The sequence below is a fragment of the Urocitellus parryii genome, chromosome 1 (genome assembly GCF_045843805.1).
Source record: "Urocitellus parryii isolate mUroPar1 chromosome 1, mUroPar1.hap1, whole genome shotgun sequence".
Lineage (NCBI taxonomy): Eukaryota > Metazoa > Chordata > Mammalia > Rodentia > Sciuridae > Urocitellus > Urocitellus parryii.
In genome coordinates, this window is record NC_135531.1 from 61,610,830 (window position 1) to 61,630,783 (window position 19,954).

At 42.2% G+C, this 19,954-nt stretch overlaps 1 protein-coding gene across 1 annotated transcript; it reads right to left on the minus strand.

The window, feature by feature from the left end:
• Positions 1–11,506: 11,506 nt before the first annotated feature.
• Positions 11,507–19,546, minus strand: Otp (orthopedia homeobox). Its single transcript, XM_026393288.2, has 3 exons — positions 19,510–19,546; positions 17,799–18,208; positions 11,507–12,037 (listed from the first exon to the last, which is right to left on the minus strand). The coding sequence occupies exons 1-3, from the start codon at positions 19,544–19,546 to the stop codon at positions 11,507–11,509; spliced, it is 978 nt and encodes a 325-aa protein (XP_026249073.1).
• Between the last annotated feature and the right edge of the window lie 408 nt (positions 19,547–19,954).

Genomic DNA, 19,954 nt, shown 5'->3' on the forward strand with positions numbered 1-19,954 from the left:
GGCTGGGGCTGATACTCAGTGGTAGAGTCCTTTCCTGGCCCACTTGAGGCTTTGGGTTGGATCCTCGGCACCACATAAAAATAAAATAAAGGTATTGTGTCCACCTACAACTGAAAAAAATACATATTAAAAAATAATCTAGGACAGGAATAAATGTCCAGACACCCTGATGTTCCTTACAGATAAAATCTGTCTTCTATTTAATAAAGATGACTAAATTGGTTTTTTGATGATTTGAGGAAACTTAGCACCTCACCATTATCTTTTCTCAGATTTTAAGGAAATCAAACGGAAATCTGTCATTAAACATGTGAGAACCCATTAAGCAATAGAAAATGCCAACTCATTCTGTAGGACATCAAGCCAGAGGGAAAGGTTTTCAGTTTGATATAAGAATGTTGTAGATGAAATGGAAACCCTTAAAATGTCAGGAGCTTTCTGTGTTTTGGAGACATCTAAGCTGTGTTAAATGATCATGTAGTCTATAATTTTTGTGAATAATTTAACCAGCAACAATAAGATTAGATGACCAGATCTCTCCCTTTCTACCTTGATACATCCTTCGTAACACCTAGTTGAATTTACTACTGTTACAAAATAGAACTTCAAAGTTCATTTGAATGTATTTTATTTTACATATAATTGCTTCAGTGCCTCATGGCCATTAGATAAGCAGCTCAAATTGATATTTTTATTTTTACACACACACAAAAATCATTTAATCCTTCTCTCTCTTTTCTGGTACCTGAAATCAAAGTCAATTTTGGATTTCTCTTATGCTTCTATAGTATCATTCATTGAACAAATTATTTCTTTCTAATCAGTATCAGATATTGTGCATTCAGGCCAGAAAGTAGCTAACCTAAATAATTAATACACACAAGTTGGGACAAAAGTTCTGGATCTGATTCTCCAAAAACTCAGGTTTCATTGTCTCAATCTAGCCCTATGTTCTGGGGCAAACCTTCCTTGTTTCACCTCCATTTCCCCTCTCCCCCTCACTCCAGTTACCTGAGTGCTTGAGCAACATGGCCAGCTGCTGCTTCTTCCCAGCCCTGACCCCAGCTCCAGTTGTCTCTGATGTAGCAGGAATTTGGGGTCAGGAGGATGAGCATTGTCTGTCTAGAGGGAACAATGATATTAACTTAGGGAAGGAAAAAGTTAATGCAGAGCAGTATGTTATGAATAGGGATACATCCTGGGAATTTCAAAACAAAGGAATAGAGAGTGACATAAAAAAAGTGAGGGTTGTTTGTTTGTGATAGGGGATGGGGAAGAGGACTTTCAGAAATCCAGGAAGTAAGTGGAGGCAACTCTGGAATCCTGGGATTCACCTAGAAGTCAACAATGCCAAAAGGTACCTCTGTATACTATATTTGGTAGCTTTGAGGCAAGCAACTCTTAAGGGAATCTAAAGTCTTGTTACTCTAGAAAACCTGATGATTGAAGATGGGAGACTAAAGCAAGGAGGAAATTACTGCTGGTAATATGCCCAACAAAGAGTATATGTAATTTACAATTTAAAGGATAATAAAAACAAACACCTATATTTCCACTTCCCAAATAAAGAATATTTTTCTCTCTCCCCCTTTTTCTCCAGTTCCTTGAGCATCCCCAAACAACTAAGAAAGACTCATCACAGGTGTGTATAATTTTCTTGCTCTGCAGAATGGTCCTATGCAAACACTCTACTCCTAACAAAAGATAAAGGCATTCTTTCTAAACTAAAAGGGTTTAAAATGGGTAAGTAAGCTTGTGGTTGTAAATCCGTTCAGTCTAAATACAAATTATCTAGCTAATCTCCAGTTTTGATTGGGGGAAATAATTTGAAAGATAAATTCCTATGACCAGACAAGAAAGAGAGCTGAAGGCTCCCCAAAACCTTCACATACTTTATCAGTTTGCCCTGGACTTGAACTGTTAGCCTTCATGCACACATAAGGAGAGAGTATGAGCAGAGGTACTTCCTGGCCTGTGTACTGTGCTCACCTAACAGTCACCAGTTGACCGTTCTTTTCATTCTCCCATGTGGTCACAAACACCTGGCATTGCCTTGGCAACTGAATACATATGCTGGCACTCCCCTACCCAGCTTCTAAGTGGTTGGCCAATTGCTAAGGTAACTTTACAGAAGGAACTTGGTACTAAATTTAATTAATCTAACCAAAATTTACTGAATGCTTCCCATATGAGTGTATCTCTAGGTTGTCTTTTGGCTGTAATTTCTCCCTTTCAGTTAACTCCATAAGTACATGATTTATTAGATGAAGTATTAACCCATGTCACTAATTGTATAAGGATAGAGATTAGGATTCATTGCATGGCAATATTTGTCTTTGAAAGTTATATTCTTGTATGTTCCAAATCTTCAGTTTCAACTCTGGGAAAATAATTCCTATGTAGTTCCAACCCCTTCCCTGGATCCTATCCCAAGGAGGCTAGAGATGTTGTCAATGGCAACAACTTTTCAGCAGGACATGGATGTCATGAGCTCACCTTTTTATCTCCTTAACATGATGCTGACCAGACTCAGAATCAGATCCCCTCACTACAGACAAAAAGGACAATGCCTTTAGAAGAAACATGTTAAGGCTAAAGGTATAATTCAGTGGTAGAGTACATGCCTGGCATGTACTCTGGGGGCCCTGCATTTGAAACCCAGAACCTCAAAAAGGTTTTTTAAATAACTAACAACAGATAAGGGTAAGGACCAACCCAGATAGCTGATCAACAGGTATTTTAAAACTGAATTGCCTTAGACTAGTCAGCAATGTAGAGTTCTATCATTATTGGAAATGATTATCACTGGGGAAGAAATTCATATATTGTAGGAGAAATGGAAGCTCATCGCTTCTAAGTGAATGGACCAGGATCGCACAGTCATGTAATGGCTGATTAAGGGCTACAACTGTGTTTGCCAAATCATGCTACATTTTTTTCTGGGTCCCCAACTTTGCAGAGTAATGAAAGGCAGGATTGTCCTATAACTGAAAGACAGATCTAACTCTCTGAAATTTCCTATGCTGTACCCAAAGCAACCCTACCAGAACCTTAAGGTTATCATATTGGAGTTCTTCTGCCTAAAGGGAAAATTTTCATCATGACTCTTCAAAACTGAAATGTCTCACAGCATACAACCAGTTCTCAGAGAAGCCACTAGTTTTAAAATGAAAATGAAGCTCTTAAGTCTTCCAACTGGGAAATCTAAGATAGCTGGTTTCCTGGCAAGTGTGTGCTCCTCCCTCTATTGTGGAAAACAATCTAGTCACTGGAGTTTCTAAGAGTGGCATATTAGCTCTTCCAAGATACCGGGGCATCATTTACTAAATTACCTTTTTGAACATACTACATGGTTCCCCAGTTCTCTGGAAAAGATAATTAACCTCCCCTGTGTAACTATTTTACTCCAAGCCAGCACTGTGCTCACCACAGGAAGAGGATGGTCTCTTTTTGTGGGAATGAAAACATTATCTTGCTTGTTATAGGGAATGATTTGTTTATTTTTCACCTTAATAATCATATATGCTCTTTAATATATACATATACTTGTTAACGACCTCCTCTAGACCTTATAATAGATCAGTAGCAAGTGCAATATGCTGGGAGTTTTAATACCCAAAATTAGGGATACTATGCATGACACTGTATCAGAATACAAAGCATTATTAAATTGAGTCTTAAAAATGGACAAATGTGCCATGCCCTGGTCAGCAGAGATCTGGATCTGATTCATTGTTCCACATTTAAGAAAATGGTGGAGAATTTAGTAAGGACTGCCTAAACACACAAAATGTACAGCTCTAAAAATAAGACCCACAAGGAAAGTTCCCAAAGAATTCCAACAAGTAGAGAGGAGATTCTGAAGAGTGACCATGCTATCCTATAAGGACCAGTTCTTCCAGGAGGCCTTGCCTAGGAATTCTATCCCCAATGATTTCCTACTTCTTTAAATTCCCATTAAATTTATGATTTCTATCAGAGTATTTAGCACTTGATCAATCCATTTAAAACCGCCTGGTGTGATTTTCTTTTTAAAATGCACTTTTGAACACCTATAATCCCAGTTACTCAGGAGACAGAGGCAGGAAGATCACAATTTCAAGGTCAGCCTTGGAATCTTAGTGAAACCCTGTCTCAAAATAAAAATTTTGAGGGTTCACATGTAGATCAGTGGTAGAGCAATTTGCAGAGCATGTGCAAAGCCCTGGGCTCAATCCTCAGTACTGCAATAAGTAAATTAAATATATTTGTCTTATCTCCTCAATTAAATGGTAAGTTCCTCAAGAGCCAGCCTGAAGGTCGTACTTTTCTCTGTGGTATCTCTGTGCTTGCCAACAAGCACCAAAAAAAAAAAAAAAAAAAAGTTGCTGACCTAAAAGTATGCAAAACATGTTAAATGGGAATACTCAAAGTGTATATCACAGAGAAAATAGCAGAGATGTTTTCTACTCACTGACTATCCATGGGCTCCTTCTTAACTAGGAGAATCCATGTAATTAGTTCTTATTTATTATACGAGGAGCAGAAATGTCTTAGATGAAGCATTAAGAGCCAGTCCACAACCTTCCAGCTTTCTCCTCCTGCCACAAAGACCACTGAAACCCTAAAAGGGTGGGTAATCCATAAAATGAAAGAAGCTTGGGCCACAAAGTAAGCACATAAAGGGGAGCTGTCCTGGAGAGTTACCTCACTCACACTGGAATTCATGGAAGCAAGAAATAAACCTTGACTATGCCAAGTCTTAGGTGTGAAGTTTACCTGGTAGCATAACAAATCAAGTGTTATGCCAACTGATAAAAAAAATTAATAAAAGAAGACTAGAAAGACCATGCATCATTAAGAGATGTGATTGAAAGTTCTTATTAAAGCAGTAACTATAGAAGGAAGACTTGGGAGGCAAACTAGGCTTAATAAAAGGAAGACCACTATCCTTGCAATTGGGCAAAAAAATAGAGACCTACCTTGTATTCAACCAGAGTCTATTAGACCACTTTTAAAAATGAAAAGAAAATAGATGACCAGTGTCAGGAAATTTTAACTAGATGATTTCAAACATTCCTTCCAATGCTAAGATTTTTATGATTTATGATTGACAATGACTCTAATATGTATGAGAGGAAAAAAGAAGATGCAGCTTATCTTGAATTGTGACTGTTTAATAATATGTAGAAGCTATATCAAAAGATCCCTCCCTCCGTAGAATCTTGCAGGAATGGACAGAAACACAAAAGGATTCAGGGATTCTCCTCTCTGTGTCTACCATGGTACCTCAAGCACTCACAGAGCTATCTCACCAATTCTTGCCACCTCAGTCATAAGGAGACAACCTGATAGATAAAGACTTTTCATGCATTAAGGAGGCTACTTAGTGGCAAAGTTGAATTACCTTTGAATTAACCTCCAGGTGAGGTTCAGGAGGAAAGGAGTGCTTTTATTTATTTGGTTATTTATTTATTTATTTATTTATTTATTTATTTTTGCAGCTTTCATGTCCCATCATGAAAAAAAGCATCTCTTGTTTAAATTACAAGGATTAATTGCTCAACTTCAAAGTTAGGAGAGTTATCTAGTTTTCTTCCCTGAAATATTTTAAGAAAAGCAGCGTTTACATGGTAAATACACACAGTGATATTGCTGACAATCTGAAGACCTGTCTTAAAGAATGATCTCTGTTATTTATAAGGTTTGTGACCTTTGGCAAGTTACTTAGCCTGAATGAGTCTCATCTGTAACAGAGGGATTATAATATCTACTTCACAAAGATTCTATGACTTAAATGAGATATGTGCTCTGTAAATTGAAAATGAGGTTCAAATGTTAAAAACTGGAGGGAAAGTAATAAAACCAATACCCTCTGAAAATGCATTTTCTGAAATCACAGTTGAAATACCTATTAGGCAGACTAAGGATATGATAATTAATAAAGCAAGAACAGCAAAGAAAAAGACCAGTTCAGCTTTATTGAACTCATTCAGAATTTTAAAATTAGAAGATCTACAAAAAAACTTACTTTAATTCCAATATATCTATGTTTTGTGTTTTATAATTAATCTTGATTTCATAAGAATCACGTATAATCTTTTTAGTGCTAAGGGTTGCTACAGTCCTTAATCTGACTTTGAGTTTATCTTAAGTAGATTAAATAAGTACTGTGAGCAAAAACATAAAGCCCCGTGACATTTCAGTGAAAGATATAAAGAACATACATATGTCATGTGGGTTAAGTATACATTTCCTGGTACTTATCCGGTATTTCAACACTGAGAACGGAGAGAGATTGCGGCAACATAAGCAACTGCAACAAGTGTATCTCAAATTCAACATGACCTTCAAGATGGAAACTTGGATAGGTAGAGTATTTGATCATGGACATGGAAACTGCATTTAATTACACAAACAACTGATTGTGCATCCTTAAAGACTGATTATGGTATGACATCAAAGTCAAAAGTGGGCCCTCTGTATAGCTCATACCTAAAATTCCTTAATATTATTTTCTAGTAAATCTCATAAATCCATGTCTTGTTTTGACAGAGAATGCATGAGAAAAAGCCAAAGGCATTGTTCTGTTTTTCTCTGTAATGGCCACATGCTAAATAGGCCATGGTTCCTGTCCTGAAAGCTCTGCACTGATGAGAGTTAGCAGAGAGCCAGGCAGGGGGTGCCCCCCTTTGTTGCTGCTTTCATTTTTAAAATGAATCATAATTTCTGCACTGGATACGAAGATGGGTTTACAGCTATTAGCCATCATATTAATAATTTAGAAAATACATGCCCAATCACTTGTGTTCCTTCAATTCCCTATGAACACAGCTGCAACCCATATTAGAAGCGAGGGTGAATGGATATTTTTCAGATGAGATATTTGGGCTGAATTATTAGGGTAGCCTGTACTACAAAATTACTAATAAACATTGCTTCTGGCTCAATTTAGCCTGAACTCAGTGAACCTAGCCAATGGTGACAAATCAAAAACTCTGAAATACCCGATGAATGAATCTAACTAATCAAGGAACCCTGTAGGAAGTAGATGCCAGGATTAATGAGCCAGTAGTTTCACCATGCCATGCTGTTATTTCTTCACATAAATGCCCTCAGATGAGATTATCTTTATGTCATGAAAGGGAGAAAAGGAAGGTTACATTCTTTCAACTGACAGGTTAACTACTGCCATTACTAGAATACACGTCTTTGTGGACGAAGTTGTTTTTTTTTTTTTCTTTATCCCCAAATTAAAATGTACAGTCTGCAATATAAATTAAAACCACAGCTTCACTTTCATGGAACAAGATCATTGGGGGCATCAAACGTAAGTTGCCCCAAAGTTAGAATTTTATCTGTATTTCCTTTGTGTATTGACACCTTGATTTACCCAAATTGCTCTGCATCCTCTTTAGTATTCCATATCTGACACCATCTTTAGCAGTTTCCATTCTATATCATATTTCTTCCACCATCTACAAAAGGTAAGATAAGTACACCATTACTGCACCATCACTTGCATACCATGTATGGTATTTAGTACCAATATTGAGAAGAAACTAAAGATACCAGGGTAAATGTATGTAATAAAATAAACCAATCACATAGTTATAACATTATGGACTTTGACTTTTTCTGGCCAGTATGTGGTGACCGGATTCAGAATATGCCAAATTGACTACTCTGCAAAAAATGCAATTCCTCAGAAGCAGGACATACAGCATGTTGTACTTATTTACCTACCTTGTATTCTGATATCACTCATCATAATTTATTCTGTATTAAATTTAATTAGCCATTATTATAACTTTAACAGTTTTACAACCAGTTATTATTATTACTAATAGATAAACAATAACATGAAACACTATTCTGTTATTAGACTTTTTTTCCTCCCCCTCAAAAAGCAGATTCACGTTCACATTCCCTGCTTTTTAGCTTCGCTAAACTGTCAACCTTAACCATTTAGACCAGGTTGCCTTCTGTTATCCTATTGGCATACAGGACTTTTAAATGTTCAAGATTCTTAATACAAAAATCTATTGCCATAGAAACAAATGTTATTCTAGAATCAGGTCAAGTGAAAAACTCTGTACACTTTCATTTTAATATTGAAAAATAACCACTATATCATGAAATATAAGCATCTTTGAAAGCATCTATCACTTCAGGTGATTTGTAACTTCTCATCAGTGTTCTGAGTTGGCCTATTTTTTTTTAAATGAAAGATCCCATTTCCCTTGCCTTTGAGAAATACAATTTTTAAAGATTCCATTTAGCATCCTTTATTGCGTTCCTACATCATAAAGTTATGCTTTATAGCAGCATAAAAAAGCTGTAAAATTAGCATCCTTGTAAACAACCTTCCATGCTCATTGGTGAAGCAATCTGTGATTTGTACTGATCTCTTAAATGTGACTTAAGATTACAGTATCCACAATTTCAAAGTTTTTTTTTTTTTTTTAAAGGCACTAACAAGACAAGGGAGAAAATGATGTAATGTGAAAACAGTGAAAAGTAATCACTTACTGATACTTTTGAAATTTGGACATGGTGCTGCCAAGTTCTAGAATGAATTCTAAAATTACAGAAATGTCTCATTTTATATGAAACCCCAAATTAGTATATTTTCCTCTTCTTTAATACTTTAATGTTATATAGATAAGTATTCTTTAGAAAATGTAGAATTGAAATATTCTGTAAACTCACTCACCAACTGACCTCTAATTAAAATTCCTAGGGTAACATGAACATATGGGTTTTTTAATCGTAGAAAATCCTGCCTTTTTATCCTCACCTTTGAGGAGATTCCATTGCATTCTCTTAGTTGAGTAATAATTACCATACATATGGCTCCTAAAATGCACATGTAGCCCAGTGATACAAAACTGTATTTTATGACAAGGGTGTTTTTAGGGTTTACACTCCGTGGCAACCAAATGAGAAATCATCCCATGGGGAAAAGGGGTGCCTTTCTCAATGCCTAGAAAGACCATTAAATTTCAAACCACGAGATTGATCTTGGTTAGTTTTCCAAAGCAAGCCCGTGCTATCGATTTGACTCCAAGTTTAAAACACACTGGCAACCTTCCCCATCAGACTATCAAAGAAACTGCAATTTTTACTACTAGTTGGAGGAAATCCCTGGGCACGTGGCTAACTTGGAGCCTAGCTGGCTCCAAGCCTAGACCCTGAGAGAAAATCAGAGGAGCCCAGCGGGGGAAGCCCTGACAGGTGCGACCTGCACCGGTGGTCCTGGACACTCCTTTTCTTTCCCCCTTTGCCCCCACTTGTAAGGTCCTGGGGTGTCTGAAGCCTGGGTCCAGGGACTCGGAAGGACGCGGCTGCCTCTTTGGGAAGGCTGGGACGAGGCGTAGGCCCTGGGCGGAGAAAGAACCGCGGCCCCTCGCGTACGCTGGGTGCCTGGGACCAGTGGCGACCCTGGGCGGCGCGGGAAGGCAGAACTCCCGGCTCTGAAGGCCCAGGGTTCCACCCGCGGTCTCCTCCGGCCCACAGCACCGCGAGGGGCGCCTTCTGCTCCATCGTCGGAGAGAAACCCTAGAAGCCTATCAACCCTCGGGCTCTGCGTGGGCGCCGGCAGCTGCGGGCTTCTAAGCCCAGGGTGGCCCCAGAGCCTCTCCAGCCTCAGCTGGCCTGGGGCGCCTCCCGCCTGGCCTCCGCCCTTGTGGCCTTAGAACCGCGACTGGTGGCCTGTGGCCTTCCTGGCCTAATGCTGTTCCCCAACACACCGCCTCCCTGCAGAGGCCTCACGGTGCCGGCCATAATCTGAACCTAAGTCTGGAGAAGGTCCAAGGGCCCACGCGTCCCAAACGCCGCATGCGGTCAATGGAGAGCGAATATGAGAATCCCCCAAACTCTCTTTTCTCCCAAGAGATTCCCTCCCCCTTTCAATGTCACACCAAAGCCCATCATTCTCCATATCACATACTGAAAATGATTTTATTTTATCCATTTACATTTAACTTGATATAAACTTGTCCGGAAAAGTCAAATAATATGCTTTATATTAGCTCAAACATTTATTAAGAAAACCAAATTCCATAAATAAGCACAGACAATAAGTTAAAACATATCACAAATTGACCAGTATGTAACAAGAATGCTTTATCTACACAAAACATCCTATTTCACATGTTTGTTCATTCTTAGAAAGCGCTTCTGTTCTCTGGGTTTGGATTTGACCAGCACATGCAGAAAGAGCTGATTGTGTTTCTCTGTACAAAGTTGCAGGGTTGTAGATGTCCTAGCGCACCCATCAGCGGCCGGCAGGTGGCCGAGGGGCACAAGAGACGACAGGACGACCACAAAACAACCAAGGGCACAGAGCAGCGAGAAGAGAGAAACGGAAAAGGAAGCAAACAAACCCCAGTCCTGAAGGATCCAGAAAAGAGATGTGGCTTTTACTTTTACAAAAGGAAAATTTTGCTTGCATGTTTATTTTATTCTTCCTTATAAAGGCTTATCAAAATGGGTAAGATCACCTCGTCTTCATCACATAACTGCGTTAGTCTACTCCAGCCACCCGGTCCACTGGCATGTTCCTCCTGAGAAGCCTCCCCTCTGTACCCTCACACACTTGTGCTTAAGAAAATAGAAGTAAGATAAAACGAAAGCGTTCTTTTGCAAGCCAATAGAGGGTTGCATGAGTGTGACTAGATAGGGCAAGGGTAGTGTGGTGGGAGAGGAAAGAAAGGAGTTTTGAGAAAGAATACAAGCACAAATCAAATTATGTCAGTTTGGGCCCTCAGATGAGACGGTTGGTAGCAGATGCTTGTCCTCCTTTAAGACCCAAATCCCTAACATTGTGCTGTCCCTTGAACACGTCCGTGTATGACCTAGGAACACTGGTGTATGTGTGTGTGTGCGTGTGAGTGTGCGCGCGCGCGTGAAGTGTCTGAGCGTGAGCGAGAGCGGAGTGTGTGTGTTTCTGCCCACAAACCAGTCCATTGGTGTCTGATTTCAGATCCTGAGTCGACTCCCTGGTAAGTAAAATGGCGGGAAGGATGCTTTCTGCCAGGCGCGGGAGGGGCGTGAGGCGTGGGGAAAGGAGCCAGAGGGTAGGCACGGGGGAGCGGGGTCATAGGCGTCGTGTCCTAGGTGTCGCTGGGAACGCCGCCGGTCGGAAGGCGGGGAGGAGGAAGCGAGCACGGCCGGAGCGGGGCGGGAGGCGCGGGTAGCGGGAAGGGCGGGATGAGGCGCTCCAGACCCGGCCGAGGGAGGAAGTTGGATGGGAAGGGACGGGGACTCTGGGAGGTGGGGGGCCGCGAGCGAGCAAAATCAGGCGGAGGGGAGGCCTCGCAGGCTGGGGCTTGGGGAGAACCCGAGCGAGTGGAGGTGAGAGGCAAGGACTTAACAGACCTGGTGAAGGCCAGGGCGGGACGGGACAGGATAGGGCGCCGGGCAGAGACCCGGACAGGGAGCTGGGGTCCCCGCGCGCGCCGAAAGGGCCTCGGGGCGGCCCTGGGGACGGCGCTGGGGCGGAGCGGGCTGGGGCACGGCTGCATTAAGTGAAGCTCATGGAGACTGTGTGCTCTAGCGCCTTGCGGCGGAGGGAGGCGATGCTTGTGCCCCGCCACACATCGCTGCTGTCCGGGGAGCTGCAGAGCTGGGGCGAACCGGAGACATTGCTGGGGCCAGGGAGGGAGGCGGGCACCATGCCGGGGAAGGCGGGCTGGTAGAGGTGCGACTGCAGCCCAGCGCCGTTGGAGCCCGCCAGGCTGTTGGACAGGCCCATGGAGTTGGGCGGCGGCCCGGCCGCCAGGCTGCACTGGGACAGCGACTGCGCCATGGCCTGCTGCCTACCCAGAGCCGGTGGCAGCGGCAGCTGTGACACGCCCGGCATGGCGGCCGCCGCCCAGCGGGTGTCGTTGGCATGGAAAGAGCAAAGGCTGTCGCCCATGGCAGCGGCGGCAGCGGCGGCGGCTGACGGGAACTGAGGCAGGCCTGGGGTGGGCAGCAGGGTGCCGGGTGCGCGGAACACGTTGGTTGTCTTCTTGCGCTTCTTCCACTTGGCGCGCCGGTTCTGGAACCAGACCTGGAGCAGGAGAAGAGAGAGAGAGACAGGGGACTGTTAGCGAGCCCCGCGGTTGTAGGGTTGTGGGGGCAGGGGCTTAAACGACGGAGTCCTTGTCAATACAGCCACTTAGCCACAGGCCAAACAACTGCAAACACACCACATCGGCTTGACACGCCCAATACCTAGCCAAAGATCCTGGTTCTCCACCATCTCATGGCAACTGGATCCCCTTCTACCCACCAAGCGCAGAATCACGCGTCTTGGAGTGATCATGCCCCAGAGCGTTTACGCGCAGTGCAAACACACCACAATGTGCAGTGTTCACCACGCCCCTGCACGCTGGTACATTCCGTGCAATGCACAGGTCTGCAGGCAGGCATGTGTCAAGGCTCGACCCACAGGTGTACAAATGAAGATAAACATATGTTCCCATGTGGCTTAATAGCATGTCTTATAACTCTGATGGGGTATAGAATTTTCAGAAATGCTGGAAATTTGGAAATTGATGAAGGGCCATGGATGACATAGACAGTTTCAAAATCGAAAGACAAAGGAAGCCCCTAACACCACAGTTGACAGAGCAGAGAGGTTAATATAGTGATCCGTGTGGGAAAGCGAGTGCCACTGAGCTACAGTGTTTTTTGGGTTGCCACAGAGACTTCTGTTTCCTCCCACAGCTCTTAGTGCCATAACCACAAATCTCCTGCCCCATTCCCAAACCATTTTTAAGGACACATTTGTCTGGGCAGAATCCTAAGCTGGAACCTGCCACTCCAGGGCTTTCAAGTCTATTTTTTTTTAAGTAACTTGCTGAGGACAACAAGGCCTCTGATAACCTCAAGTTGTCCTCTTTTCATTTATAAACTGAAAGTAAATTTTCTGACCAATACAAGTGAAAGCAGATTAGGTTCAAAACCCACACTAGTAATGAACAAATTTAATTTTTCTAAGGCAAACACAGATGTCTTTTTTCATGAAGATGAGTTTGATGAAATGCATTCCAGATGAAAATGAGCCTCCTTCTTTTTCTTTACAGTAGCCCAGAAAAATCTTTCTATTAGCCAAATCTGTCCACAGATGTCCAATTCACTACCATAGGGAAAGAGTTCTATGTGGAAGATTTTAAGTAAGCTGCCTGGCTAAGATAACTTCCCATCTCCACCTATTTCAATTTGATCTTTAAGAAAAAAATTTGCCAGCATTCCTATTTGGCAGATTTGGAGTCTAAAATCTAGTCAACTGGAGATTTGCTTTGCCTAAATGTAAATGATGTGGGACACAGCTCAGGTACTGAGTTTCCTTTTAGAATTTAGCCAGCAGAGTGTGACCACCATACTTGTGGCCCAAAAGGAGGTTCAACCCATTAATCCAATCTATGTGGTGTTTATTCTGCAATCTCTAATATCAGGAGTACCAAGGCATACCTACCCCCATTCTCAGTAAACCAGCCAGGCACAATCTTGTATTCATACCCTTGCAAGCAAAGACATACTCTCCGCTTACTAGAGTAAACCACATTGCAATCTAGAATTATCTTTGAGTGGGCCTTGGCCTTCCTATCCTAACTAGTCATGGCCCACTATTATCTTTCTATCACATTTTCTACGTTGCTGCCTATTTCAGCATCAGCAATGGGCAAACAAGCTGCTTCCCTTCCTCCTTGCAGCCCTTGAGCTGCGGTGCAGTGGATTAATGAGGCAGCAGGACCCTAGATGGTGGATGGGATCAATGTGGTTGAATTGAGCTGTTAGAGGCCTTAGCTGGAGAGCAACCCTCAGATGACCAGGAGAGACTTGCAGTGTCAAATCCCTTTGCAGCACCCACCCAACACTGGATTGGGGTGAATTGGACAGGACAAGAGCCCTTAACAGAGACTGTCCAAATGGTTCCCACACCTCCCAGGCAGCACCTAGATATATTTTGAAAGGTATCTTACAAAGTCAAAACCAGTTCCTAACACCCTACAAGTGCCAGTGAGTTCTGAAGTGTTTGGTTGTTTGAAGGGTGTAAAGTAGATGAAGGAGTGGAGAGAGAAGCAGAAGAAAGAAGGTCGGGGTGGAATTGCCCAGTAGAAATTTAATAGCAAATATCACTGCCAGAAAGGTTTCTGACTCTAGGATCTGCTCAAGCACAAGCGGAAAAGAACAGCTATTAAAGAACTAAATATTGTAGGAATAATCAAAAATTGTGCTCAATTATGTTTGAGGGTTAGTAGTCAAATGATGGCTACAAATTTTTTTATGTTTCATGGCTTACTGGGGTTGAGAAAAAAAATCTGCATGGGATCTGAGCACCTCCGTTCCAAGCTATGATGCATATGTTTTTAAAATGTGAATGTTTCCACTTGAAAACTAGAGCATGACGGATTAAAATGCAGGCAAAACCTGAGGGAGATTTTCAGAATGCACAGATGACAACTGCAGGAAATATATTAACCGCAACCACGGGCCAACTTTGTACTCAGTTTGAATTGCAGCTCTTCTCAGAAAATGCTTAATACAACAGTGAGAATCTAATGGAGGTTGGAATCTAAAAATCCACTTTCATGATATCTGCTGTTACAGTAATATAGACATACTGTAAATGTATTTTAAAATATATAGCCCGTTTAATTCCCCAGCTATAAATGGCTCAGAAATAGAGAAAGAGTGGGAGAAAGAAAGAATATTACTTTTTTCCCCCTCGAAGCAAACGCTTTATGAAGATCTCATTGGAATCCAGCAAGTGATTAATGTGAAGATTTGGGAGGAAATCTGGGGAGCTGTATTAAAGCCTAGATCTCAGGTTCATTTCGATCAGCCAGCCGTGAACTCTGGGCCGAATTCATTACACTTTAATAGTGCTGGGAGAGGAAGAAAATGCAATTTCTCATTCCATTAGAAAACTAGAAAATACTCTCAGCTTGTCCCCCTATTAAGATGTGGCAGGTGACAGGGCCATTCTGGGGGACACGGTCAATGGAATTACAGCACATTATTTTTGTTCATATAAAATATTGAAAGGCAAGCCTGACTGTGCAGAAGTTATTTCACTGATTTGGTTTTTATGTAAATAAAATATTGAAAGTTAATTAATCCGTGCTAGAGACTAATGATTATGCTTATTATATTGCATTTGATCGCATAATTTGCATGATTCTCGCATTGCTGCTTAATAAGCCATTCCAGGTTATAAATAATTCTGAAATTGGTTTCTAATAATGGCATGCTATAAAAGGAATGGTTTTATTACACTAGCCAGAAAAGGGGAGCAATATCAGACATGGAATTGGCCTCCATGTGAGTAGAGGTGCTTTAATAAATACTTAGAAGTATGATATATACCAAGTATAGATAAAAATAAGTATATTGGGTAATTTAGCCTAGAATCAAAAAGCATCTCTGAAAACATACAATTGCAATAAATTAAATGTTTAGATCATTTTTAATCAGTGCAGTGGCCCACATGCTGGAAAGAATGTGTGGCAATCTGTTAACTATAAAGAAAACTATGAAGTACTCATCATATAAGAACATAAACCAATTACTATTTAATTTGAATTTGGTCAAGGAGCAATGGTACAGTGAGTTGTGAAGTAAATACATTTTCCATAAATTATTTTGCATTACATTACATAATGTTAATCATTTTGAAATGTTAATTAAGAAGGTTATGTTGATCTGATTACTTTTTAAACTATGAAACATTATTTTTAAAAATATTGAAATTGCCATTCTATTAAATTGTTTCTATCAACAGCCTCAAGCTATTATCTTTGGTTGAACATTATGCTAAAACAATTAAAGTACTTTGTCTCTTTCTTCTTGCATATTCTTTTGTGTACTCTTAAAAAATAACTTTCTATCACATAGTTTGTATTTTATTTCATTTACAACTTTTTCTATTAAAAGAATCACTGTCATTAACCTTTGGAAGACCTAATAAAGTTTAATAGACCTCGTTTTCTTTTTTCATAAAATCAGTTGTCCAATTATATTTTATTTGTGATTCTAAGTTCTATTTTAATTTGAACTAATTACCAGTATGTCTGGGTCAAAACACAGCATTTTTCTCTTTTAAACAACAATTAACCACTAACATTTCTCTTGAGGAACCAAAAAGCAAATTTGTGAATTCTGAACCTGCAGAATGACCCACAATTAAGAATTATAATGAGCATAGTTTTCTAATTTTGTATTTTGCAAAGGTTGAATTCAGTTTCAGATTTTTAAAAAGGTGAAAGTAAAAGATTTAAAGGATACTAGTAACAGATATCTGCACAATATAATTAGCAGTCTTTTGATGTGTAATTTTAGTGGCCCATAGTTCAGGCCTTTTGAAGTTCACTAACAAAAACACTCAGACTTATATTAAATAAAAATGCTAATTATTATGTTTTATCCTGAATATTGCTTTGTTAATTTGACCATTTAAATCCCTGATGACATTCATTACTACTAGAACAGAAGCATGTACTACTTTTCCCGTTTAGACTCTTAAAAATGCCAAATGGAAACAAACATTTAACACGGGGAAAACCTTCATTGCTCATTTATTGGATGATATACAAATTATTTGAGATATTTAAGATCAATCTATAAAAGCAGGTAGCACAGCTTTAACAAGTTAAGTTAACACCCAGGACACCGGACAGAGGACAGAAAATACCAATGTCCAAGATAGCAAGATGATTTTCAGCACCCTGGATAGCTCAAGACTAAGTGCCTGTCTTGAAATTTCTCCTCCAGGCACCTGCCATAAAATATTTAATGTTATTTTCATGCTTTTTAAGAAGTAGAAAAGAAATTTGGGATTCATTAGGCTTGTGCTTTTGTACCCCAATTTTCAAAACAGTTATAGGTGTGATATCTAGATTACATATAATTTACAACTTGGGTGGCTGGATAACAACAAGGGGTCAACAATGATTGCGTTTACTTCCAATCAAGCTTTTCCCCCCTATGTGTGCCTTCTTCGGGTCGGGTATCTACAATGGAAAGCCTTCATTTCTCATCCAAACCCCAATTTCCTTAGGGGAACGTTGAAAAACAGACAAACCAAAACCCAGTGCCCACCAGCGGTTGGAGGATCTCCTGGCTACTTCCGGGGAATTGGTAGAACTTCTTGCAAACATCAAAGGTTAGGGTGTTTGGCCCGAGAGCTGCAAGAGTGTGATTTTAAGAGAATAAAGCCACACCGTGAAATCCGAAGGGGTCTCTCTCTCTCTCTCTCTCTCTCTCTCTCTCTCTCTCTCTCTCTCTCGAAATCCGAAGGGGGGTCTCTCTCTCTCTCTCTCTCTCTCTCTCTCTCTCTCTCTCTCTCTCTCTCTCTCTCTCTCTTAAAAAAAAGCTTTATTTCCTCTCTTTTTATGCTTTCTGTATAATTGTTGCATTCCCCGTTTTATCCAAAAGCTTAACACAAATTCATTAGGGTGTAGTGAAATACTTGTCAATAATAGGAGCTGGAGTGGAGGTGCACGCTGGGTTTTACCGCATGAGAGACGCGGGCTTGCCTTCTCAGAAGAAAGAGTCGAACCCCGCTGCCCAACAAAATGGGACTTCACTTTTGAGGAATTTCAGGTGGGATGCGGCTATACTGTTGGGAGACGGGCCTTGCGTGTCCTTTGGAGGATGGCGATCTGGGCCAGTTTGGGGCGAGAAGAGGCTAACTAACCCAGGATCGTTTAGGCAGCTGGAGCAGAGCCCAGGAACTCAACAGGGAAAGGAAAGGCCCGGCTCCCCTTGCCCCAATCCTCCCGTCCTCTCCTTGCCTTCTGTCGGAGCGCCCAAACTCCGCATACCTGCACTCGGGATTCGGTCAACCCGATACGCAGCGCCAGCTCCTCACGCATGAAGATGTCCGGGTAGTGAGTCTTAGCGAAGCTCCTCTCCAACTCGTTGAGCTGTGCAGGAGTGAAGCGCGTCCGGTGGCGCTTCTGTTTCTGTTGGCCCTGCTGCTGACCGGCTTGGCTGGGGTTCGGGCCGCCCTGGGGCCCGGGCTGCTTGTCCGGGTCTTTGGCGCTCACCGCCAGCGAAGCCGGGGTAGAGCCCACTGTGGTGATATCCTCCCCAGGTAGCAGAGTTGCTCCCTCGACTGGGTCGGAGTTGGGCGCCAGGTCCCCTGGATGGCCCCCGGGGTCAGAGCCCCCCACGCCCAGCCTACACTTCACCGCCTCCCGGTGGCCCAGCAGCTCGGCGGCATCTTTCATACCTGAGAAGGCAAGGGGATCGTGGTCACTACTCTCCTGGCGACGCCAGGAAGGACTATCTTCCCGGTGCGGTGATTCCTCGGCCCCATCTTCGGTACCCTCCGCGTTTAAGCTCGCCCTATGGACGAAACTCCCAGAGCGCTCAGCTGGGTTCCCCGGGATTTGGACAATTACGTTGGAATAACATCTGGCCCTTTCCCCTCTCTCTGCAGCTGACCCCGGTAGCAAACAGCACATGCTTTCGTTTCTCCCACAATAAAACGCTCCCAGGCCCGGCAATAAAACATGCCTCCTAGTCCCTTTCATAAACCCTATCCCTGGAGCCCCAGGAAATCGAGAGTAAATCCTTGGACATGGGAGGTAAAGGGGAGAGATAAAGAAAATTAAACGATTCTTGGTTCTTCGGTTGCTGCCTCACCTAAGCTAAGGCAAACTGACGGACTCTACCTCCTGCAGGATTCCCTCTCCCTTTCGGAAGATGGATAAGTCTCCAAGACTTCCACCCCCCGAAATCAACCCAAATCAGCTCCGCCTCCCCCCTCAAATCTGAGAAAGTGTTTGGAAAATGGAATCACATCCATCACTAAAGAATCCCAAACCGGAAACCCAGAGCCCAGCGACCCAGATGGTTTAAAAGAAACTCGAGTAAACTCTACAGACATAACAGTGAATCAAACTTCAGAGAATTCAACTTTTCTTTCCGGAGAAATAAAAGGTTCGTTTCTCTCAGCCATTGGCAACGCTGGGTCCTTTTTAGAAGGTAGAGATGCCTGTGAAGATGAGTTTGGCTTCTCTCCTTCTCAACCAGCACACTTAGCAAATCCACCTCGATGACAGCAATTTCTCCTTTTAGGCCAAATTTTTAAATTTTATTTTATATTTTTTTAAGAAAACAAATTCAACCATACTTAGAGGAGGAGGAGGAGGAAAAGAGGTGGTGGGAGAGAGGAAAAAAGAGAAAGAAATCCCAAGTCAAAGCTAACAGGAAAGAAAAAAGAGAAACACCTCCAAACAAATTATCACGGGATAGATCGCCTTTGGAAAAAAAATAAATAAAGGGGTGGGGGTAAGCAAAAATAAGAAAAACAAAAAGTAACACCATTCCCCAACTCCTTTTCTAGATCTACATATTCCATAGATTTTTTTTTAAAAGACGATGTTAAATCAAATTAAACTTTAATACTGCACAATTACTTTTAAAGAAATTAGTCCATTTAGGGCGCATTAAGGTAAAATAAGGAACAAATTGACAATTTCCTGCCCCGGCTTCTCCTGGCTGCCGGGGCCAGAGGCGCACACTCACCTAGCCTGGCGTCCAGGAGGTCGGCGTGAGACAGCATCGCGCACCGCTCCAGGGCGAAAGCTGTTCCCCCCCAAATTTTAGCGGCTTTAAGTTATTTAAAATAGATATAAGCTATAAGCTATACGATATAGATATATATAGATCACCTAAATGAAAGAAAATTCGGTTTGTGGTTAAAAAGGGGGCTTCTTGCATTATAATGTCCTTTAGAGAGACGGGGAGGTGCTTAACAGTTGAATGAACCCGTGAGCAGCTTGGCGAGGGGACCAATCAGGAGGGCAGCCTGCAAATGTCAGCGCCCGGAGAGTCCCCCACTCCGCCCGCCCGCCCGCCCGCGCCCGCCCGGAGGAGGCGGCGGCGGCGGCAACCCTGGCAGCTCCAGCCCGAGCAGCAGCTAAGGCAGCGGCGGATGCCTCGGTCTCACCCTGAGCTTCTGGGCCCGGCC

Bases quoted from the DNA above. Each gene is read 5' to 3' on its own strand.
- Otp (XM_026393288.2), bottom strand. From the start codon at position 19,546: ATGCTGTCTCACGCCGACCTCCTGGACGCCAGGCTAG. The intron at 18,209-19,509 runs GTGAGTGTGCGC...TTGCCTTCTCAG, and splicing joins CCTCCTGGACGCCAGGCTAG to GTATGAAAGATGCCGCCGAG. The intron at 12,038-17,798 runs GTATGCGGAGTT...CTCCTGCTCCAG, and splicing joins TGACCGAATCCCGAGTGCAG to GTCTGGTTCCAGAACCGGCG.